Raw genomic sequence first — 26,291 nt, forward strand, 5'->3', positions numbered from 1 at the left:
CGTCCTATCAAAAAAAAAAATAATTTTCATTTTTTTTAAATTTCGCTTAGAAAGATTAATATAGTTTTATTTATCTTTACATGTATGAAATGCGAACAGTTGTTTCTCTACTGACGTACCTCCACTGATGTATATTTTACAGAGAATGACTGGTTGACTCCATGAGATCTTTATCCGCCAGAACATGCATAGATTGTCGCAGTAGTAGTCTACAGTGTGTTCCGTTACGTTGCCGATATAGTTTCGTAGACATCCTAGTGTTAAATTTTCTTGTTCTAATAGTACAGAAAATTCACGATTGAGCTCTCCTAAAGAAAGTGAAAGTAAAACCGATTATTAACCCATGCTGTTTTTTAAAGTACAGTCAGGTCAGTAGCCTACCTAACTAACCTATAGTGGACAAAATCTAACCTATAGTGGATAAAATCTAACCTATAGTGGACAAAATCTAACATATAGTGGATAAAATCTAACCTATTCTGGATAAAATCTAACCTATAGTGGACAAAATCTAACCTATAGTGGATAAAATCTAACCTATAGTGGATAAAATCTAACCTATAGTGGATAAAATCTAACCTATTCTGGATAAAATCTAACCTATAGTGGACAAAATCTAACCTAAAGCGGATAAAATCTAACCTATTCTGGATAAAATCTAACCTATAGTGGATAAAATCTAACCTATAGTGGATAAAATCTAACCTATTCTGGATAAAATCTAACCTATAGTGGATAAAATCTAACCTATAGTGGATAAAATCTAAACTATAGTGGATAAAATCTAACCTATAGCGGATAAAATCTAACCTATAGTGGATACAATCTAACCTATAGTGGATAAAATCTAACCTATAGTGGATAAAATCTAACCTATAGTGAATAAAGTCTAACCTATAGTGGATAAAATCTAACCTATAGCGGATAAAATCTAACATATTCTGGATAAAATCTAACCTATAGTGGATAAAATCTAACCTATAGTGGATAAAATCTAACCTATAGCGGATAAAATCTAACCTATAGTGGATAAAATCTAACCTATAGCGGATAAAATCTAACATATTCTGGCTAAAATTTAACCTATTCTGGGTAAAATCTAACCTATTCTGGGTAAAGCATAACCTAACCTATAGGGCCTACTAGATAAATCATATTGAAAACAATGCATCTTTAATTAGAGATCTGAGGCTAAAATCAACTTCATGAACCTTGGGAAGCAATATTGCTGGTCTGTTCTATATGGATGGACAGAGTCACAGAAATGTTTTTGTTCTTTACTAATTGTTTGATTAAAGGCATTCCAGATATATCTGGAACCAGTTTTCGTGAAAACAAATTGTTCAAAAATTCCTTTAATGCGTGAGAAGTTAAATAACTACTTTCGACGCTGTGGCTGTCAGTGTTCAATGTAAGATATTAGAGATTTTAAAAGCCAACTCTCATCTCAGTTCAGACTTTACAATGTGCAACTTACTGGGACAAAAGCCAACTCTCATCTCAGTTCAGACTTTACAATGTGCAACTTACTGGGGCCAAAGTCAACTCTCATCTCAATTCAGACTTTACAATGTGCAACTTACTGGGACAAAAGCCAACTCTCATCTCAGTTCAGACTTTACAATGTGCAACTTACTGGGACAAAAGCCAACTCTCATCTCAATTCAGACTTTACAATGTGCAACTTACTGGGACAAAAGCCAACTCTCATCTCAATTCAGACTTTACAATGTGCAACTTACTGAGGCCAAAGTCAACTCTCATCTCAATTCAGACTTTACAATGTGCAACTTACTGGGACAAAAGCCAACTCTCATCTCAATTCAGACTTTACAATGTGCAACTTACTGGGGCCAAAGTCAACTCTCATCCACGTGAAGTACTTTGGTTCGTGAAACGAAAACTCAATAGCTCTGTTTACTAAAAAACATGATCCGTTATTCTCAAAGTTTGATTCCCTCCTGTGAACTGGACTTGCAATATTCACTGTGGAGAAATATATTAGATATACATTAGTTTAAGAAAATATTAATCTATCTATCTATCTATCTGTCTGTCTGTCTGTCCGTTTGTCTTTCTGTCTGTCTGTGTGTCTGTCTATGTGTCTGTCTGTGTGTCTGTCTGTCTGTCTGCCTGTCTGTCTGTCTGTCTATCTTTCTGTCCGTCCGTCCGTCCGTCCGTCCGTCCATCCATCCATCCATCCATCCATCCATATACCCACCCACCCACCCGGTGTTTTAGGTGTTTTTAAAAGACGATAAGTGACAGACGTGATGTTTTTTTATGGATGACCCCGAAACCCACACTTATCAAGTTTGTTTACATGTTTGAATATTTATTTGTTTGTTTTGTTTGTCTGATTGGGTAATGGAGAGAATCTGCTCTCTGAGAAGAGCTGTAAAATAGTATGTAGGTAGAGCAAAAATTTTGTTTTCAGACAGACTGTTAATCACAAATTTATTTAAAGACGTTAATTAATTTATTGATTTATTCATAGATAGATTAACCACATTAATTTTTAAATTTTTAAACAATGGCTTAAATTTGACAGCATAGTGACGTCACATGATTTGTTTACTTTTTACTACAATAAAATGGCGGTTTCCCTCATAGACTTTGTGGCCCATTCAAAAGTTTAACGCGTTCTAAAACTAATTTTCTGTCGGCTATAACTTTAACAATACGTTCGCTTGCTGTTTTTATTACGTTCCAACACTTATATAAATTTTCAACTGTCTTTTTCATTTAAATTTACAATAAATTTCTCTAGCTCTACATTATGTCCAAGAAAGTTATCTATTTATTTATAGATCTAAATATCAGGTGGCCAAGAAAGTTATTTCTAGAACTAGATCGAGAATCTAGGTCAAACCAAAGATTAATTAGATACAAACCAAAGTCTTTTTGAATGTGGAGACTGTTATTTTGTGATGATAAGTGACAGACGTGATGTCATTTATGGATGTCCCCCAAAACCCACAGTTATCCAAGGGATGACGGGTAGTCTAGTCTCTTCATGGGGACCATACGAGACACCACGCAGCTTAGCCGTCCCTACCCCGCTTTCTAGGCATATCACTACCACCCCCATCCCCACCTGTCAGGTGAGCTGTGGTTCACCCCGAATGTTTACAATAGTAGAGCCGGTTCTATTAAGTGACGGCTATAAGGGGCAGATAATTTAGTTTTGAAAAGATTTGAAACTAAGGGGAGATAATAAGTTATGCTTGATATTTTCATTGTCGTCTGTAAACGGCTGCTTTCACTGGGTGGGGTGGGGTGGGGAGGCAGGGCGGGGGGGGGGGGGGGGGGGTAGTGTCGAATTCACAAATTATGAGTATGCTACGTCGCGGGTCAGCTCATATTATTAAATTTAAAAAAAAAACTTTTTAGAATAGAATGCGAGTTGTGGGTTCAGAAAGTTAAGTTAAAGTAAAACACATGATATAGTAATATTTAACTTTAATTATGATCGATGAAGTTCCAGTTCCATTAAGTTTACGGATAAAGTGTAGCGTGCGAAGTGTAAAGAGAAAGGAAATTTAAGTGACCAATAGCGCTTGAGAAAATCAGTGAGTGAGTAAACGAAGCTAAGCTCCTCAGCTTATCTCTTCCGCCCTACATTGGCCCACAACTCCACCCTACACTGGCCCACAACTCCACCCTACACTGGCCCACAACTCCACCCTACAATTGTCCACAACTCCACCCCACACTGGCCCACAACTCCACCCTACACTGGCCCACAACTCCACCCTACACTGGCCCACAGCTCCACCCCACACTGGCCCACAACTCCACCCTACACTGGCCCACAACTCTACCCTACACTGACCCACAACTCCACCCTACACTTGCCCACAACTCCACCCTACACTGGCACACAACTCCACCCTACACTGGCCCACAACTCCACCCTACACTGGGCCACAACTCCACCCTACACTGGCCCACAACTCCACCCTACACTGGGCTACAACTCCACCCTACACTGACCCACAACTCCACCCTACACTGGCCCACAACTCCACCCTACACTGACCCACAACTCCACCCTACACTGGCCCACAACTCCACCCTACAATGGCCCACAACTCCACCCTACAATGGTCCACAACTCCACCCTACACTGGGCCACAACTCCACCCTACACTTGCCCACAACTCCACCCTACACTGGGCCACAACTCCACCCTACACTTGCCCACAACTCCACCCTACACTGGCTCACAACTCCACCCTACACTGGCCCACAACTCCACCCTACACTGGCCCACAACTCCACCCTACACTGGCCCACAACTCCAACCTACACTGGCCCACAACTCCACCCTACACTGGCCCACAACTCCATCAGCATCTTCTGTAAGCTCAAGTCGACTGATGTTCACGGTAAGACTCATTTATAAAACACGTTTATTTCTTTGCATTATCCTTTAGTTTGTTAATAAACTATTTTTGGCATGTATGAATACAGTTTAGTTATTAATAAACGTATAAAAACAACTGAGATGTCATGTTACGGGGTTGGAACGGATTAATGGAGAAAATTACTTGAAGATTTGAGTGACATACGAGCGACGCTACAGAACGGGGTACCACAGTATTTAGTTCATCAACACTACACGAATGCTTGAATATGTCGTAAATGAGAACCACATTACTTCACAAAAAATAGTGGTAAACCCGGGAGAACAAGACAGTCTTATGCTGGTTATTTGTGAAGGTGCAGCAATCTAACACATTCACGTTTGTAATGATTTTATACTAAGTTGAGTGGAATATATCAAATTCTTACTATTTATTACTGTAAAAATGTTAGTATCGTCAAATTAAGCAACTAGGCATCATTTAAAAAAAAAAATCACATAAAAGTATTGAAAGAAATATTTCCTAATGAATATTTTATTTCAGTGTTTCACATTTCATGAAATCCTTTTTTTTTCGTTTAGCGTATACAGTTTATGCTTCTTATTTCTCCCTTCCAATTAAAAAAAAAACGTTACAAATATATGCATCTAAGTTTGACAAGCTAAATGGAAGTGTTTGCAGCAACGAATGTTCATCCAATTGTCTATTTAACATCCTGTTAGATAAGCGATTAATTAAAAAAAAAGTATAATTGATTGCTTTTTAATTTGAATGAACCCTTTTATATTTTAAAAATTGTATTTTTAAAGTTTCTGACCGTTTCTATTTCTTATAAAAAAATAAAACCAGGGTAACTAAATAGTAAATCTATATATTAAAGACACATGAATGAGAAGCTTTTTGTTGTTGTTACACCTGAGAAGGATTTTTCATCATGTTTAATACACACGAAGAATTCTTATCTCCTTAATTCTTACAAAAACTAGTTTATAAGTATAGAAAAAGAACATAGTTTCAAACTAAATTAAGCAGCTACACCAAAAAACGTTTCAAACTAAACAAATAAATAAAAGGTTCACACAAAAAAATGTTTCATTTTTTAAAAACCGTTCAAGCTGAACGCCGTTTTACAAAAAAAAAAAAAAATAATAACAAAAAAAAAAAACTGTACAAGAACAAAAATAATTTCAAATTTAAAAAAAATTACAGTTTCCTCAAAAAGAAAAAAGAAAACATATTTTAAAAAAATTCGATTCACCAAATTGACAGGCATGACCGAACCATCCCTCGATACATCCATCCGAGCAGCCCCCATAGTAGTCACAGTTGACGTTGTTTTTACACCGACACCGGAACTGACAGCTTGACCCAAACCACCCAGGCTCACACTCTGGAGAATCATGCATCGTTTTATTTAGCTGATTGTATATAGGATTATCAGGCTTACAATCAGGAGAATCATGCATCGTTTTATTTAGCTGATTGTATATAGGATTATCAGGCTTACAATCTGGAGAGTCATGCATCGTTTTATTTAGCTCATTGTATATAGGATTATCAGGCTTACAATCAGGAGAATCATGCATCGTTTTATTTAGCTGATTGTATATAGGATTATCAGGCTTACAATCTGGAGAGTCATGCATCGTTTTATTTAGCTCATTGTATATAGGATTATCAGGCTTACAATCTGGAGAGTCATGCATCGTTTTATTTAGCTCATTGTATATAGAATTATCAGGCTTACAATCTGGAGAGTCATGCATCGTTTTATTTAGCTCATTGTATATAGGATTATCAGGCTTACAATCTGGAGAATCATGCATCGTTTTATTTAAGTGCTTGTATATATGAGTTGTATAGGTGCTTATTATATATATATATATATAGGATTCATCGTTTTGTATATGTGCTTGTATACAGGTTTCATCATTTTGTATACTTGCTTGAATGTGATTCATCATTTTGTAAATGTGCGTGTATATAAGATTTGTATACATGCTTGTATATAGGATTCATCGTTTTGTTTACTAGAATTCGCTTGTATATCATTTTATATTTTAACACTTTCTTGTATATATAGGCTTTATCGTTTTTATACTAACACTTCTTAGTATATATGATTCTTTATTTTCTAAACCGGAATTGGTGACTCATGTATATATAATTTCTCACTTTGTAAACTAAAACATGTCTATGTATAGGATTCATTACTTTGTAAACTAAAACCTGTCTATGTATAGGATTCATCACTTTGTAAACTAAAACCTGTCTATGTATAGGATTCATCACTTTGTAAACTAAAACCTGTCTATGTATAGGATTCATCACTTTGTAAACTAAAACCTGTCTATGTATAGGATTCATTACTTTGTAAACTAAAACCTGTCTATGTATAGGATTCATCACTTTGTAAACTAAAACCTATTTTATGTATAGGATTCATCACTTTGTAAACTAAAATCTGTCTATGTATAGGATTCAGCACTTTGAAAACTAAAACCTGTCTATGTATAGGATTCATCACTTTGTAAACTAAAATCTGTCTATGTATAGGATTCATCACTTTGTAAACTAAAACCTGTCTATGTATAGGATTCATCACTTTGTAAACTAAAATCTGTCTATGTATAGGATTCATCACTTTGTAAACTAAAATCTGTCTATGTATAGGATTCATCACTTTGTAAACTAAAACCAGTCTATGAATAGGATTCATCACTTTGTAAACTAAAATCTGTCTATGTATAGGATTCATCACCTTTGCAAATTAAAACTTAGCTACTCCTATATAGTTGATGATATTTTAACCCTATATGGTACAATGTTGCCTTTTGTCAACGTACCATGAAGTAATTTACATTTTTTACTCTAAGTGTGGATTAAAAACAAACATTTAGGGCTTTGCGATGTGTTTAAACAAATTTAGTAGGCGATATTAATTAGGGCAAGAGATACAACTTACAACGATGTTACTATTATTAGATTCTCATTACTAACCTCATTGATAAACACATGCATTATGCATACGTCGTTGTTTAATTTAACAATGGCGATTTAGATTTACTTTACATAGTGTAATGTAATATATTTTAATGTTTACACTATTCCTCATTATCCTTATTCCTTTCCTTCCTTGCGCAACATCAGAGTTTCTTTTAGACTTTTTTCTCGTTGGGGGGGGGGGGGCACTTGAAATTTCCGGGGTGGGGAGACGGACACTGTTAAAAAATATATTTTCTATATAGATTTCATTGGGTGGGGAGGGGGGACTGGAAGAAACTCCGCGCAACATAGCGCCTCTGTTAAAGATTTCCATTGTCCACAGTCTCATGCCACTCTTTTCAGCAGGTCCCAAGTCCTGCATATTCTTTCAGCCTCCCATGTACCTAATACGAAACAATGAAATAGACTTACTTTTAGCTGAAATCGCCGCCCAGGAGATTGTAAAAACAGCAAGTCTGAGATATGAGGTTGACATTTGGATTGCCCGTTGCTCCTAGTTTGTCTGTATGATACAAGTAGAAAAAAAATACAGTTGATAAGCTCCAATTGTTATTGATATTTTTAGAGAGCTATTCCGTAAGATATACAGATTTAATCAGTGGCGTAGCCAGGATCGTCTCAAGGGTGGGTCCAATTTTTACCCGGGGACAAACTTTCGATTTCCACCCCCCCTCAAACTTTCGATTTGCACCCCCACCTCATACTTTTTATATATATACCGAGGGGTCTATGGGGGGGGGGGGGTTATGACCCCCCCTAACCCCCCCCCCCCCCTGCCTACGCCACTGGATTTAATTCTACAAGTATCCCTGCTTTTGTTTAAAAATTAAGATTCATGGGCTGAAGCTAGCTTACAACTTTAGAAGCGGTATGTTTGCTTAACCTGTCGTTAATTTGAATACAATCTTAACCCGAACTCAAGCCATATTGTGATTACAATACGAAGTATAAAACCAGTGTTTCTTCCAGACTTTTTTCTCCGGGGGTGGGGGAGGTTACTTGAAATTTTCGTGGGGGCGGTAGACTTTCTTCGGGGGGGGGGGGGGGCGGACACTGTTAAAAGTATATATTTTCTATATAAATTATATAAATTTCATTTCGTTCTGGGGGGGGGGGCGGTAAAAAAAAATTCACGGGGGCCGAAGAGATGCCTGGAAGAAACTCTGTATAAACCTAGCCAGGATGCCAGTCATAATATACAGTCAGACACTGAACGTTTGATATATTAAGAAACTGGCGACGCTACATAGTATTGTTTTGCGTTTTCTCAGCAATAAGAGATGACTTAAAGTAATTAATTAACATTTCATTTACGTCACCGACCGATACTTCTGACATAACGATTTCAAAGATTATGTTATATTGAAATCTTAAAACCACTTTAGATAGGGTGTGTGTGAGATGGTGCTATTGAAATATAGATTCTTTTCATTATGTTATTAAGCCGGAAAAGTAAAGGAAACATAATTCAACAATTTTTTCAAATTACCCCCCCCCCCCCCCCTTGCCCCAGGGGTATCAGTTTTCAGGTTAAAATAAAAGTTCGGGGTATAGCACAGTTTTTTCGTTAAGCCAAATCGACTTCACGAACCACTGTACTCTAGATCTAACCTGACTCAGAATGCTTACGGTGAATTTAGAAATCTAGATCTAGATTACTTACTTAGTCTTTTAGGTGCTTCGTACACATAATGAATAATCATTTATTTATCTCAAAGCAATATTTGATATTTGAATAGAATGACAACTTGTTTTCAATTCTGAGCAGATCTAAATAATAAATACAAAGTGAAGCAATTCAAAAATATGCAGGGTGATAGATAGATCTATATGTTATTTTGCTTGTGTGCTACAAAAAAATCGTATTTCATGTCAGCATTCTTCCATTTTTGTTGTACTTTTTGTAAACATTGTTAATAAATACGTCATTAAAATGTGCGAGGTTTGACTAGGAGAGTATATCTGTTGATTAAAAACATAAACTGGAGCGTACGTGTTTCTGGAACAAATTTGTAGCCACACCACCGATACAAACCTTCTTTAATTTCTAACATTCTTTTGCGTGAACTAAAGTTATAACGGTAAAAAACAACAATTCAAACAATCGTAATCTTTAAACGATACAATATTGTTTTTGATTAAATACAAATTCCTGATAGTCATAATAAAATAATTTGAACCCGACTTCTATAAAGGCACTAGGTATTCTGGCTACCTTCGCATAGCTCAACATATCATCGAATGCATATTTAGTCACGTTTTTATCATTCAAGAAGCGAGTTTGTGTTTTAAAACTATTTATCTAAATATAGCATGGCTATATTTAAAAATGAAGTTCCTTTTTCTAACATAACGGTCCATGGAGAAAGTGAAACAGTGTTCATCTGTTTCTATGACCTCGGCATAGATAGTAATAGTGTGGTCAGCAATATACTTTTCCTAACATGAGTTATGTACCCATTAGAATTGGGTGAACTCAGGGACGTTCTATTGACTTGAACCCGGATTCGAACTCGAGACTGTCTGATTAGCAGTCAAGCGCTCTACCGCTGGGCGACGCGGTGCCTAATTCTCTTTCTCTCGTCTAAGTTAGGTCGACAAATGTTCATATGTAGGTATTATATCAAATGTGTCTGTTTCTCTCAACTTTTGAGCGATTTCCGGCAACAGAAACAACAGGTACTATTTACACTTCCCGTTACTCAAACGCCTATAGATGACCATTTAAATTATATGGCGAAAACTTCAAATATAAGGGGTCATCCATAAATGACGTCCCGCTTTTTTAACGATTTTTATCTCTCCCCTCCCCTCCGTCACACGTCATCACAAAAAGCCAGACCCCCCCTAAAATGACGTCACACCTCAGCCTACAAATCCCCTCGAAATTACTGTTGGGTTTTTCTAAAACATCGATATTTTGATCAATTCTTATTACAACTATTAAAACCGTTTTCTAAAACACGAAAATAACGGCTATAACTCGTTTTCTAACTTTGCTTTTTTATAATGCAAAAAAGTGACGTCACACCACCTGAACCCCCCTCCTCCCCCTCATCACACACCATCACAAAATTACGGACCCCCCCCCCTTCCCACTACGAGTGTGACGTCATTTATGGACGACCCCTAAGGGATCGTCCATAAATGAAGTCACACTCCCCGAAGAAAGTTTACCGACCCCCCCCCCCCCGAACTAAATGGAATTTATATAGAAAATATATACTTTTAACAGTGTCCGCCCACCCGGAAATTTTAGTCCGCCCCCTCCCCCGAAAATTTCAAGTGCCTCCCCCCCCCCCCCACCGGAGAAAAAAGTCTGGAAGAAACACTGCTCGTAGGAGATAGTTTTAAGAAGTTTTACGTAGTTTTCTTAAAGTAGGCTTTATGCCTACATTAGTTAGACGGCTTTGGCTGACTTTCAGGTTAAACATCCTCGTGTTAAATTGATTTTCCAGGATCGATAATATCTCTATTGATCCTTTTATAAAATCAGACACCTACTCCTTTTTGTAGTAACCTCAACGTTATATGAAAAATGTGCCTCTATGGTCTATAACTGATAAGAAGAGACTTAGTTTTCTTTGTTCCCATAGCGAGATCAAGCTTTAGTTTGCCTTGCATTTCCAGATCAATTTTTATAGCGCATTCATATCATTTCTAGAGAAGGGGTCGCCGTGGTCGAGTCGGTGAAGCTCATGGTTGCTAAACCGAAAAGTCTCGGGCAGATGAGGCTCTTTAGCTGGGGACAGCCACTCTTCTAGGAGAGACAACTCCAAAATTAAACAACTGCTGCCTTGTAGTTTGTTCTTGGTTGGACAAAGGCTATGGAAGCAAAATCCAAAAAGAAAAAACAGGCTGAAATCGGAGTCAATGGCCTCAATGGCGCATAACCACTTGACACGTACCGCTTAATTGTGTTGGAGGCGTCGTCGAGTCGGCAAAAAGCTCATGGTTGATAAATTCGAAAAAAGTCTCGAGTTCAAACCCACTGGCAGATAAATCTCGATCCCCTTCAACACTAATAATTAAGAACGAAGAAGAGGAAGAAGAATTTCTAGAGAAATCAATTTTCTTTTAAAAAATATAAACAAAACTTTCAACAAATTTGAAAAGCAGCGTGTATTTAAATAGAGGAAATAGAAAATGAATAAATATAACAAAAAATATACATTCATATCTCAAATTTGTTTACTGACTAAAATGACTACAGTAGTTGAGCCAAGATGATAATATAATGTAGGAGTTTTTGGGTTAGCCTGTCGCCCCTCCTGGGACATAGGACGCTGACAAGAGCTTTCCAGGCGTCTCTGTCCTGGGATAGTCTCTCCAACTGTCCCCAGGTGTATCCAATCTTTTGGTCTTTTCTTTCAAGTCACGTCTTCAGATATTGGTCCTTCTTTTCCTTTTGCCCTGTTGATTCCAGGTGAGGGCCTATCTTGTTATGCTGAATACTGGCTTCCTGAGTGTGTAGCCAATCCATCTCCATTTGCTCTGGAGGATCTCTTCTTAAGCTGTTAGTTGATTAGACCGTTGCCTTAGTACCTCATTTTAGATGGTTTTAGGCCAGCATATTGGAATGATCTATCTGAGGCATGAGTTTATAAATGGTTGTATTTTCTTCTTATTTGTAGCAGTTATTCTCCATGTTTCAGCTCCATAAAGTAAAACAGGTTTTACAAGTGCATAGGAGACTAACATTAACATCCATAACAAAGTTGTTAAAAATATATAGGCGAACTAATTTACATTGAAGATAAGGCATCTACATAGAGCTATTTGATGATGTGGGCTAAAGCATGATTTAAACATGTAAAAGATAGTCTATGTAGGAACTTATTTAAATGCTTCCAAAAAAATACAAAGATAGACCTGCCAATAATATTTGTTTAAAAGCTGCCTACTATTAGAAAATACAAAAAGTTGAGAAACAATGATAATTACAATGTACAATAAAATCTAGGTGTCAGCAGAGCATTTCTATTGTAGGGCAAACTGTGCTTCAATTTTTTTCTCTACTCTTTTAACTCAAAACTGTAATCAGTTAATTATGATAATTATAAAATAAAAAATGTGGTTTCATTTTGATAACCCTAACACAAACTTGGCACATTCATATGCAAGCCGCATCAAGTATTTATTGTATACATAAACAGCTGTGTTAAGAAAACTAGCAGAGTTTTTTTACATTCTAATTAATTAATTTAGAAGGTAATACAATTTATTTGAATGTATGAATTAAAGTTCTGTTAGGGATGACAACTGGATTAAAACAAACATATTCACAATAAAAAAATAATCCATACAAATAACAGTATATTAAAAAAATGATTTATATTTTCATTCTGTTTTGATTAATGAATTTATTCTTTGTTCAATTTTCAATATCATTATCACTATACTATACATGCTTAGTTTCAGAAGTAATTATTATTAATTGTCATTTTTTTATAGTAAGTGTAACCAAGTTTCATTGAAAAGTCTAGAAAATTAAAATTATAAAATAACATATTTATATATATTTTAAAAAAAAATTACAGACTCATTAGTTTTTATGAAAAGAATAAAAATTGTTCACAATTGTATTTTGACTGCATAGTTTAGATCACTGAATAACACTTTTACAATTCTTATGAGTTGGCATAAACATTGATATCATCCTTGTTGTCTTCAAAAGCTGCATTAACCAATCCATTATTTCTGGTCTCAAAGTTTGAATAAACAGAATCAGTCTCAACATACATTTTAAGTGAGTAGTATAGGGATTTATACTGCTCCTGTAAAAAAAAGTTATATATTCTTATTAAAAAATTGACATTATGAAAGTTCATTTCAATGATAAGCATATTTTATAACAATCACTTTTTTCCACAATTAAATTTAATGTGTTATTACAGTTTTGAAATAGTTGTCAAATTATTATTACAATACAAATAACTTACTAATGTTGGAATAACTTGTGGTCTGATAGATTTTATTGTGCCAACAACGATTGGAACTGTTAACAAATTATCGTGGTCCATTCTGTCTATCAGTAGAGACAAAACACAGGCCAGCCCACTGTGGTCAGCACCATTCCTACAGTAAAAAAAAAATCTACCATTTTTAGATGTAATCAAATAGAGATTGTTAAATCAACCTTATTCTAATACTTTATTTTACCATTGTAACCTATCCTCGGTGTGAAAACAATTTAACCTTCCAAAACGTATTATGTGGAACTAAATTAACCATCTAGCACTTGTTATTAATATTATATGTAAACAGCTTTACCACCCAAAACTTTACAATAAAAACTTGTCATTATATGTTAACAACTTTACAATAAAAAATGTGCCATTATGTGTAAACAAATTTACCAACTAAAACTTGCTGCATGTGTAATCAATTTTACTATCTAAAACTTGTTACATGTATAATCAACTTAACTATCTAAAACTTGCCTGCATATAATCAAATTTACTATCTAAAACTTGCCTGCATGTGTAAACAACTTTGCCATCTTGAGTCTTCTTTGACCTAGCATGTAAGACAAAAGGTAAAATGTTCTGTGGTTTATAATCAGTGGCTGTGTATTTTAGATGAGTTACAGTTTCTGGAGTACTCTGTCAATATAAACAATAAAAAAGGTTGGATAAGAATAAAAATCTAATTTTTCTAAAAAAAAATGTAGGTATTTTGTTAGCCTATGTTTGATTTTATGTCGCTTTGAAGACAATTTAATAGTATAGACATTTTGAGTATAGTACATAACTGTAAATAAAAGTAGATTGTTGGAAACACTATTTGATTTTCAGAGTAACTAAAATTACATTAAAAAAATTTGAAATTTGTAAATTTATAGATGTAGAATACAGATTATAACTTTAGAATAGGAAATATATGTTTACTGACAATAATTTCTAACACCCAGACTTGTAACTAGCCAAAAACATTAAATAAAAACATTGAAAATAATCAATTATCTTTGTTTATTGTTTATGTAGGCTATACATTTGACAACTAACAAAAGAAATATATTATCAGTTAATGTCTTAATCACTAGTTTTTAAATTGTTTAGCATTATTTTATGCATACAATAACTCACATATAAAGTATCAACATACATTTGAAGCTACAGGCTAACCTAACTAGTATACTAGACTACCAAACACTCACATATAAAGTATCAACATACATTTGAAGTTACAGGCTAACCTAACTAGTATACTAGACTAGACTACCCAACACTCACATATAAAGTATCAACATACATTTGAAGTTACAGGCTAACCTAACTAGTATACTAGACTACCCAACACTCACACTTGAAGGTATTGACGGCCTTGTCTTCCTCTTTTTGTGCAGTGTTACAGACAAAGTTTGCTCCTCCCAACACTGGCCCTCTGTCACCGAACATGTTTCTACCTCAGTGTTTCCACAGTTGACTGGTACACCTTTTGTGGTTGGTAGGTATTCACCTATTGTCTAACAAATATTGAACCTTATGTGTTAACTTTTGTGGTTGGTAAGTATTAACCTATTGTCTAACAAATATTGAAACCTTATGTGTTACCTTTTGTGGTTGGTAGGTATTCACCTATTGTCTAAAAAATATTGTAACCATATGATGTGTTACCTTTTGTGGTTGGTAGGTATTCACCTATTGTCTAACAGATATTGAAATCTTATGTGTTATCTTTTGTGGTTGGCAGGTATTCACCTATTGTCTAACAGGTATTGTAACCATATGATGTGTTACCTTTTGTGGTTGGTAGGTATTCACCTATTGTCTAACAGGTATTGTAACCATATGATGTGTTACATTTTGTGGTTGGTAGGTATTCACCTATTGTCTAACAAATATTGAACCTTATGTGTTACCTTTTGTTGTTGGTAGGTATTCATTTATTGTCTAACAAATATTCAACCTTATTATGTGTTACCTTTTGTGGTTGGTAGGTATTTACCTATTGTCTAACAAATATTCAACCTTATGTGTTACCTTTTGTGGTTGGTAGGTATTCACCTATTGTCTAACAGATATTGAACCTTATGTGTTACTTTTGTGGTTGGTAGGTATTCACCTATTGTCAAATATTGAACCTTATGTTACCTTTTGTGGTTGGTAGGTATTCACCTATTGTCTAACAAATATTCAACCTTATTATGTGTTACCTTTTGTGGTTGGTAGGTATTTACCTATTGTCTAACAAATATTCAACCTTATGTGTTACCTTATGTGGTTGGTAAGTATTCACCTATTGTCAAATATTGAACCTTATGTTACCTTTTGTAGTTGGTAGGTATTCACCAATGGCCTAAAAATTTTAAACTTTATTTTTGTACATCAGCTTTTGTGATTGCTAGATATAATCCTATTGTCGAACAATATGAGACATATTCAGTGTTGATAGTGGAGGTTACCATAAAAAACAAATTACATATTAAATTTTTCTTCAAAATAGTAAACAACTTACAGAATCCTTATCTTTAGGGTCCACTTCAAAAGCTACAATTAGTGAAACTTTAAAGTGAGTCACCAGTCTCCAGAAATCAACCACTGTTGTAGGTAAAGGAATTTGAGTGAGAAACTGTTGCTTCTGTTTGGTAAAGCTCTATAAACAAACAAAAAGATCAATGGAATTTTTTAAACCTTTGAAAGAAACTATCACATTATTTAAAAGACAATATTTAATGCTATAAAAATACTTCAGAATACATGTTTATACATTTTACTTAAATTAACTGTATTTTAACGTACAGGTATAGCAACAGCATTTATGTAGTCTCCCATATCTTTAGAATCACAGTATAAAAATGGACGGTGTTGCTCTTCTGCAATTGAAAGTTTTTGTTTGAAACACAGGAATTTCACAATAATCATTAACTAATCAATATTTCTACTAATATAACATAGTTAAAAAAATGGAGAGCCTCGATGTTCTTAAATTGAAGTATTTTTTTTAAACAACAAAAATGTAACATACCATTTACTAATTATTATTATTTACTATTGAAACAATTCTAATAATAAGGACAGATCTATGCTAGAATTACTGCTAGAATTACTTGGTAAAATATTGCTGAATCTGTTTTTGACTTTGTTCCCGATTGTTCGACTGTTTTGGTAGAGACTGCCAGCAGATCCCTCATCATCTCTTCCTTCATCCTTGTCAGAGCAAACTTCACAAACAGCCTGAAAAATTAAGTTATACAAGCTAATCAGAACACACCTCCAAATTAATCTGGAAAGTTGATTTTTTCTTCACCATCTGAATTGATTTTCAAATTTAAAATAAGAAAATAATATTTTCAATAATTAAGGATACATTCATGTAAAAAAAATAGATTTTTAAATTGGAATAATATTTTTTTTCTGAAAAATTACCTTAAACTCTTTTTCAAAATTATATTTGTCAGTGTTTTTCATCTCAAGTTCTAAAATCTTTTCACTGATGTCATGTCGCTGGATAGTGGTGCCAACACACAATATCCCAACTTGTGCAGCGTGGTGCAGAAAGATGTACTGCTCCTGTACAGAATATTTTCAAAAAGTTTTTACAATTTAATTATTTTGTATATAGGCCGTATATGTATATATATATATATATATATATATATATATATATATATATATATATATATATATATACACATATTTGCTATATGCTTTCTTGATTTCTACTAAAACTACAAGCACAGTAAGTGTAGTGACAGTTTGCCGTACCGCAGTCTGGATCATGTAGACCCTGTCTTCTCTTAAAGATTTTAATGTGGTGTAGAAATCCACAGTTTGTGTGGCCTCTGCTTGTTTGATTACATTGTGTAAACCAATGAATGTTCCAGTTCTTCCTACACCAGCACTAAATGTAAACATGAGTAACAATTAGAGGAATGCCAAATAGTTATTATGTGCTAGAATTATATGTGCATACTTATTCTACATTTGTTTGATATGGGATGTGTTTTTTTTTAAATCAGAAAAAAAGAAATCACAAAGAATTAATACAGGTCCTTCCTCACAATCGCATTAATAATTTTGCATAATATTTAGTTTCCATGAGTTATTTAATTATAAAAAAGCAAAGAATATTTAATAAGGTTCAAGATATTACAATACAAGTCTGAGAATTAATTGCTACCTGCAGTGCACAACTATAGCTTTACTGGCAGGAGTAGAGAAAACACGTTGATGGAAGTCCACCAAACTCCACGGAGTTGATGGCACAGTTTTGTCAGGCCATGAAGTGAAGTGAAAATGTGTTAATGGGTGTGAGGCTTCGCCAACCTGTAAATAAAAGCACAGTATGTACATCTGCAACACAAGTAGTGTGCTTTTAATTATTTTCTTATAAAGTTTAATCTTGACAAATTCAGATTTAATCTTTAAAACTGTTAAATGTAGATGCTAATAGTTATTATAAACAACATCGTATTTTCATCACAACATTAAAACAGTATATTTTAATGATATATACATATATCTATATCTATATCTATATATATATATATTTATATATATATATCTATCTATCTATGTATCTCTCTCTCTATTTATATATATATGTATATATATATATATATATATATATATATATATATATATAAAACAAATCTTTGAAAGAATAGTTTTTGCGTGTATGTTAACAACACCATGTAGGTGCCAACCACACATTGCACACACAGCTGAGCTTACCATCCAAAGTTCAAGTTTCCTAACTGTGTAGTCAGCAAACACCTGTTTGTTGATCAGCCTCACCTCAATCTCACCAAACTTTGCTGCATTCTCATCTGGCCAGTATTGTTCACATTTTTGCTGAAAGGAAAAACAATCTTTACAAATGACACAAATATAAGGAAATATTTCCCTGCATTGGATTTCTAGTGCTAAAACTTGCTAATAAAGACCTGTTAGTTTTTACCTAGTGAACAGATTGCTTTGGAAATATAAGTTACAGCTTACAGTATTTTTGACAGTAAAATTATGTTTGGCTTTGTCCTTCATTTTGATGTTTGTTATCATTTTATGTCTTATTTAATAAAATCTATTCCTTTATATGGTGAGGTTACAAAAATACGAACTCTATTTCATCTACTTAACTTTTGTACACTATTCAGCACAAAACCCACTGACTAACTCAATTTAATTTCATTTAGCCAATAAGCCTATACCACTCCATACTTTGCCTTCTTCTATCAGGTTGGTGAGCATAACAACTTTTTCAGACTTTTGTTCCCATATCATTCTCAAGAAATCTTCAAGGATGATTTTGTTTGGACCTGAAAATAAGGTTGAAATATTGTTTCATTAAAACTTTATCAACTAAGCTGACTTTAATTAGCAAATGCTTACTGTGCTAAAACTTTAAGTTTAAAAATAATTATACCTTAAAATAATCACATTAAAATAAACTTTTGCTAAATCTGAAAAGAGCCACAATGAATACTCAAAATTCAGGTTATGGCTTAAATTGAGATTTATTTTCTAAAATAGCAATCATTATAAAATTGAGATATATGTAATTTAAACAAGCTGTTACATAGCAGTTAATTAATCTAGAGAACTACTCTAATCAAAGATTGGATCATGTTAAAAGTTTTAACTTTAAGCGGAGGGACAATTGACCCACATGGGATGTACATGTTTATCTCACCTTGTGATGCAATAAATATCTCATTATTTTTGTAACTCTGTAAAAAATAATGTTCACAAGTAAGAATTAAACCATCAAACCTATGGATGTCTTTAAATATCACTAGAGCTGTGAACTTAATTTTCAAATGTAGACACATGTTTTGTGTTTTTTTTAAAAAATGAAATGTTCTATATAAAACTGTTAACTCTCATACACAGTAACTTAATACACATAATAACTTTAGCCTAATTACATTGTCCACCACACTGTAAAATCAAGTTGTAATATATTTACCTTAACAAATGAGGCATTTATGTAGTCTCCTTGTTTTTTCTCAGGGCAAGACATGAGATGGACTCTGGAATGGTCATCTGTTGAAAGGTCATTTGTGAAACACAAATTATACTAAATGTTAGGGAAAATGGAACCTATCAACAGTAACACTTACATCAATCAGTTAACAAAACTATTGCTTATTGAAGATTACACCATTTGAAATATACACTAGAAAATATTTATGATGACCTAACAAATTAAATAGGATTTCAAATATAAACAACTTCAACTAATAACAATAGACACATCACATAAAATTACAATAAAACTTACATGCACTTATATTTTTGTATCGATTTTTAGCTTTGTTTTCTGTATTCAAACCCACAGACATGGATGCATTGCAATTGATTGGGATTTTCTGTTAGGATAATAAGTGTCATACAAATTAGAAGCCAAAAAAAAAACATAACAATTCTCAATATTTTCTATACAAATTTCAACCTTAACAACAGAGAGATCTCATCATTAGGTGCTGTTCAAAGATCATTATTTATTATTTTGCACATTTTATTAGAAAGCAATACACTGACAGTTTTGGCACCAGTGTTCCTTCCAGACTTTTTATCTGAGGAGGGGGGGGGGGGCGGACACTGGTAAAAGTATATATTTTCAATATAAATTCCATTTTGTTCAGGGGGTGGTAAACTTTCTTTGGGGGGATGCCTGGAAGAAACTCTGGCACACAGAAACTGGTTATTACCTTAAAACTGTTCCTCAAAAATATTCCTTCTTGTGGCACAACATGAAGTTGTTCAAATCATCAACTGCTATTGTTGTATTTTCTTCTCTTCCTGGTGTATTACTATAAATTGCCATTTGATCTATGTCAATTTGATTATCTGTACTTATATCTTTTCCTTTAGTAACTGAAAATTTAATATATTTCCTAATTACACTGTACAAACACAGAAAGACTGTTCAAAACTACTGTAATACAGTACACCATTTTAGTAACAATTTATAACAAAATTATCACTGAGGTAGAAAGCAATCACAGTAAATAAAGTAAGGTAAGAACGTGGACCACTGGTTAAAACACAAAATGGCCTATCAGAGGCGTAGCGAGATGGGGGGGGGGGGGGGGTGGGGGGGGGGCGGGGGTGCGGACCGCACCGGGTGACACCATTTAGGGGGGTGACACCAAGGCAAAAAATAGCAAAATATATAGAGAAAAAACTTGAGGGGGGGGCGGTGCAAATCGAAAACTTGAGGGGGGGGGGATGCAAATCGAAAACTTGAGGGGGGGGGGGGGTGGTGCAAATCGAAAGTTTTGACCGGGGGGGGGGGGGGGTGCAAATCGAAAATTTGTCCCCGGGAAGGGTCGCTACGCCTCTGGGGGGTGACACCATTAAGTGCCGCACCGGGTGACACCCGACCTCGCTACGCCACTGATGCCTATAGATTTAAAAGTTCAGTTCATTAGTCATTTAGTAAACCCAGTCCTAATGTTTTAACTGCAGATGGAGGGGGGGGGGGGGGGGAGGATACATTTGACACAGACTATTCATAGTTCACACGTAGAGATAACTTTTCAATTGCCAAAAAATAATGTCAGCACCGAGCAGCAGTACTGAACAGGCTGGTGCTTATTTTCTATAATAAAACATTCCTTCATAAAACAAACTTAACTATTTCTTTAAGAACCATGTAGTAGGCCTACCTATATTACACAGAGAAATATTATTTTTAATTACATTAAGAATTAAGAATTTCGTTTATAACACACACCGTGAAAATCCAAGCCATTTTTATCTGGGTCTGCTATTTGGGCTTCGATCGTGCTAATCCTCTCTCTGTCCTGACTTGATGATTTGGTTTTTTGTTTCTTGTTTCTGAAATAAAGGGACGTAACTAGATAAATTGTCCTTAGTAATGGACAACCCCGTGGTGTGATATCTGAGAGTTGTCATGGCTAAAATTTTAAATAATAATTTAATAAAAAGAACGATATTTTAATCGATACCAAAGGGTATTAGTTCACATTGATAAAATAATATTATCAAGTAAATGCAAGATAGTTAAAAACAGGGTTTTACACCATTCAACACATGGAATTTTAAAAACAGTGCATGCAAAAAAGCATTTTACTTTGCAAAATTGTTTTCCTTAGCAACTTTTTATTTTCATCACTATCTAAAGTGATATTGCTTAACATTGTAATAACATAACTTTTCCGATTGCTTAAAATCTGCATCATTTTAATTCTCTGTTCTCCCTAATTTATTTCAGCTCTACTTAAAAACCCAAATTCCACCCCGTCCCGTCCCCCCCCCCCCCCCCCCCTCAGCCCACCACGCCGAGGAAAAAAAATCACTGGAAACATCATTTAATTACACATTTGTATTTTCAGGTTTTTATTTTATTTTATTTATTTTCTTTTTTTTATATTAAGACGTTTTGTATTAGATCTATGTATAAGTAAACCATCTTAATTGAATGAAAGTAGGCTACAAGTAAGAAAAAAAAAATTACTTAACAACGAATTGAATAGCTGTAAAGCTTTCTAGTGTTAATTTATTACATTTTGATGTAAGTGTTTTAGAACAGATTTTTTTTTCAAATTTAGACACATTATAATTTTAGCTGTTTTAGTTCTCTAGGCGACTTACATATTTTGTGTATTTAATTAATTACTACTAAACTAAACCAGTGTCAGATAATTAAGTCATACGAAGCCAGTGTCAGATAACTAAGTCCTACTAAACCAATGTTAGTTAATTATTAATTAAGTCGTACCGCCAAATAAAAATTCCAACTACAGCTCCTATGAGAATCAGAAGTACAACAACAATCGGTACCGCAATAGCAGCATCACTAGACGTATCACTCGGTGAATAAGCTAAACAATAAAATATCAACAATAAAAAAATAAATGATAATATTAATCAAAATTTATTACTGTAAAAAAGTATGATTTAAATGATAATATCAGCAATATAAATTATTGTACACTAAAAGTATGAACATTATTTAATAAAAATGTATTGGAAGCTTAGCTATACCAAATAATGAATTAAAATATAATAAAATTAATTGAAACTTTTTTAAACGGCGGAAAAAATGCAGACACTGAGTCCCACCATACCCACTTTGACATTTTAAAACAGCGATAAAATCAGCCTTACCTGCCAGACACTGAGCCCCACCATACCCATTTTGACACCCGTGGAGGCAGTTGCCAGTCACGTGATGGCAGGTGGTCAGAATTGGCCAGATTGGCTTAAACAGGTGGCACTGCAGTTTTGGGAGCAGTTTTCTCCAAATGTGTTCGTTAAACATTCTGTGGAAATAGTTGTAGGCCTCTAGTTAATATTACATGACACCAGACGCGTCGCGAGGCGGGGTGTGTGTTTGTGTGTGTGTGGGGGGGGGGGGGGAGTGATGTGGACGCACGGGGTGACACCATGGCGAAAACTTTCAAAATTTATAGAAAAAATATGCTTTTTGTGTGTTGAATTTAGGGTTAATCCAAATTGGTTAATAACTGATTATATATAAAATTCTTTTTACTATGAACTGTACACACTTTAAAATTTAAAAACTATCACCCGGTGTGTAATGTATTTCGGGGGCCACTGCATGACACTCATTATTTGCTGAGCGTGCATTCTATATAACTTGTATTCAAAACAAATTTTAAAAAACGAGAAAAATGGCCCGTTGAGGAAGGGTACAACGGGCGCTAGGCTGATAGTGCTGTCTCTTTTCTCTAAACTAAAACCAACCCACCCCCCCCCCACACACCACCCCCACCCCACCCCACCCCACCCCCACACACCACCCCCACCCCCACCCCCCACCACACACCACCCCCAACCCAACCCCTCAACCCCACACACCACCCCCACCCCCCACCACACACCACCCCCACCCCCACCCCTCACCCCCACACACCACCCCCTCCACACACCGCCCCCCCCACCCCCCACCCCCCCCCCCAAAAAAACATGTCTACCGTCCCATTCAACGAAATATAATTATATACTTTTTCCAGTGTCCGCCCCCTCCCAGAAAATTCTACCCCCGCCCCCGAAAATTTCAAGTACCCCCACCCCTCTCCGGGGAGGAAAAAAGTCTGAAAGAAACACTGAAACCAACCCACCCCCCCCACACCCACCCCTCCACCCCCCCCCCCCCCCCCCCCCCCAAAAAAAAAACATGTCTACCGTCCCATTGCAAGAAAACCACTTTTTAGATTAGACACATTAATTAGGCGGTAATTTTATTATAGAGTATCGATGAGGAAATTTCTTTTGAGTTGTGGAGGGGGGGGGGGGCTCAGACGTTCTTACGCGGGGGGTGGGGCTTCCCTACCCGAAGAATTGTATGCAAGAAACTCTTCACGCAAACCATTTAGATTAGACAACATTTCCTTTTTCTCAATGTTTACGCGATAATCAATGACGTCATTTTACTGTGTGCACTCTCTGGTTTGAGATTATGTTCTACTCTACGCTAAATGTGTCGACGTCATATTTCGTTTCGTTTTTCGAATTACTGTGCATGTTTTTATTTTGCTTGTGTTTTCTCTAGAGCGTTCTTGTCAGACAAAGCGTTCTTGTCAGACAGAGCGTTCTTGTCAGATAGACAGACAGCGAAACTATTAGTATTAACTAGAAAAATGGCCCGTTGAGGAAGGATACAACGGGCGCTAGGCTGATGGTGCTGTCTCTTTTCTCTAAACTAAAACCAACCCCCCCCCCACCATCCCCCACCCCCTCCCACCCCCACCCCCCACACACCCCACCCCCACCCCCCACACACCACCCCCCCGCCCCCACCCCCCAAAAAACATGTCTACCGTCCCATTCAACGAAATATAATTATATACTTTTTCCAGTGTCCGCCCCCTCCCCGAAAATTCTACCCCCGCCCCTCTCCGGTGAGGAAAAAGTCTAAACTAAAACCACCCCACCCCCCCCCCCCCCACACACACCACCCCCCCACCCCCCCCAAACACACCCCCCCACCCCCCACCCCCCCCCCCCCCCCTAAAAAAACATGTCTACCGTCCCATTCAACGAAATATAATTATATACTTTTTCCAGTGTCCGCCCCCTCCCCGAAAATTCTACCCCCGCCACCGAAAATTTCAAGTACCCCCACCCCTCTCCGGGGAGGAAAAAGTCTAAACTAAAACCACCCCCCCCCCCACACACACCCCCCCCCCACACACACACCACCCCCCCACCCCCCACCCCCCCCTAAAAAAACATGTCTACCGTCCCATTCAACGAAATGTAATTATATACTTTTTCCAGTGTCCGCCCCCTCCCCGAAAATTCTACCCCCGCCACCGAAAATTTCAAGTACCCCCCACCCCTCTCCGGGGAGGAAAAAGTCTAAACTAAAACCACCCCACCCCCCCCACACACACACCACCCCCCCCCCCCCCCCCACACACCCCCCCCCTTAAAACATGTCTACCGTCCCATTCAACGAAATATAATTATATACTTTTTCCAGTGTCCGCCCCCTCCCCGAAAATTCTACCCCCGCCCCCGAAAATTTCAAGTACCCCCACCCCTCTCCGGGGAGGAAAAAGTCTGAAAGAAACACTGGTGTCGCGCTTAGCCACTACCCGAAGAATTGCATTAAAGACATTGCAAGAAAACCACTTTTTAGATTAGACACATTAATTAGGCGGTAATTTTATTATAGAGTATCGATGAGGAAACCCCCCCACCCCACCCCACCCCCCCACACACACCACCCCCACCCCCTACCCCCCACCCCCCACTCCCAAAAAAATCATGTCTACCGTCCCATTCAACGAAATATAATTATATACTTTTTCCAGTGTCCGCCCCCCTTCCCGAAAATTCTACCCCAGCCCCCGAAAATTTCAATTACCCCCATCCCTCTCCGGGGAGGAAAAAGTCTGAAAGAAACACTGGTGTCGCGCTTAGCCACTACCCGAAGAATTGCATTAAAGAAATTGCAAGAAAACCACTTTTTAGATTAGACACATTAATTAGGCGGTAATTTTATTATAGAGTATCGATGAAGAAATTTCTTTTGAGTTGGGGAGGGGGGGGGGGGGCTCAGACGTTCTTACGCGTGGGGTGGGGCTTCGCCCCTACCCGAAGAATTGTATGCAAGAAACTCTTCACGCAAACCATTTAGATTAGACAACATTTCCTTTTTTTTCAATGTTTACGCGATAATCAATGACGTCAGTGCACTAAATGTGGCGACGTCATACTTCGTCTTTCGTTTCACTGTGAGAGTTTTTATTTTCCTTATGTTTTCTCTAGAGCGTTCTTGTCAGAATTTTTGCTTATGTTTTCTCTAGAGCGTTCCTTTTTTGCTTATGTTTTCTCTAGAGCGTTCCAGAGCGTTCTTGTCAGATAGATAGATACACAGACAGCGAAACTATTATTATAGATGACTCGATAACACACGGTATGTTTAAAACAAAAGTTCTAATTGTATGCTGAAGTATTTAACGTAAAATCTAAAATTATATTCTTACCGTCTCGACACAGTTCTCCTCTGTATCCATCATCACAGCCAAGTAAACAAGTTCCATTCTCTGGCCTACAGTCATTATTTGCTCCTTTACAAGTTGACTCACATTTGCTGGCGCATTTTGGGCCATATAATCCTGGTTCACAGTCTAAGAATTCCGCGTTAATAAATGTTGTAGAATCAAGCTCATATCAGAATATTTGTGATCATGTTATATTATGTTTAGTTCCTAGTGATATTTGTTTTAATGAATAGATGTCTATTAGATTGGATGCCCTACACGTGTTTTGAGACCATTGTCTCGGAGTACGTTGTGAATGTAATTTTCTTTAGATCCATTGACAACATGAGTGGCTGACTGCATGAAGCTCAGTCTATACTTTGGTTGATATGTCGTCTCCGTGCTATGATAGCTATAGCTTAGGCCTACTCATGTGCAGAGTTTCTTTCAAGCCCTTCTTCAGAGGTGTCCCTTCCTCCCACCCC

General features: G+C 36.1%; 1 protein-coding gene across 1 annotated transcript in view; it reads right to left on the reverse strand.

Moving 5' to 3' along the window:
* Positions 1-11,479: 11,479 nt before the first annotated feature.
* LOC131950689 (uncharacterized) overlaps positions 11,480-26,291 on the reverse strand; it is a 34,416-nt gene continuing 19,604 nt past the window's right edge. Inside the window, exons 12-28 of the mRNA XM_059312915.1 lie at positions 25,810-25,953; positions 20,148-20,200; positions 19,605-19,692; positions 19,290-19,366; positions 19,014-19,050; positions 18,542-18,639; positions 18,056-18,175; positions 17,502-17,647; positions 17,087-17,222; positions 16,748-16,891; positions 16,429-16,555; positions 16,121-16,194; positions 15,837-15,974; positions 14,683-14,844; positions 13,854-13,981; positions 13,319-13,454; positions 11,480-13,153 (exon numbers count right to left, since the gene is read on the reverse strand). Coding sequence (XP_059168898.1) covers positions 13,007-13,153; positions 13,319-13,454; positions 13,854-13,981; positions 14,683-14,844; positions 15,837-15,974; positions 16,121-16,194; positions 16,429-16,555; positions 16,748-16,891; positions 17,087-17,222; positions 17,502-17,647; positions 18,056-18,175; positions 18,542-18,639; positions 19,014-19,050; positions 19,290-19,366; positions 19,605-19,692; positions 20,148-20,200; positions 25,810-25,953 — 1,955 coding nt within the window. The 3' untranslated portion in view covers positions 11,480-13,006. The remainder of the gene's footprint in view (positions 13,154-13,318; positions 13,455-13,853; positions 13,982-14,682; positions 14,845-15,836; positions 15,975-16,120; positions 16,195-16,428; positions 16,556-16,747; positions 16,892-17,086; positions 17,223-17,501; positions 17,648-18,055; positions 18,176-18,541; positions 18,640-19,013; positions 19,051-19,289; positions 19,367-19,604; positions 19,693-20,147; positions 20,201-25,809; positions 25,954-26,291) is intronic.

This window comes from Physella acuta, unplaced genomic scaffold (genome assembly GCF_028476545.2).
Source record: "Physella acuta isolate Inbredline_101_S28 unplaced genomic scaffold, ASM2847654v3 ptg000777l, whole genome shotgun sequence".
Classification (NCBI taxonomy): domain Eukaryota; kingdom Metazoa; phylum Mollusca; class Gastropoda; family Physidae; genus Physella; species Physella acuta.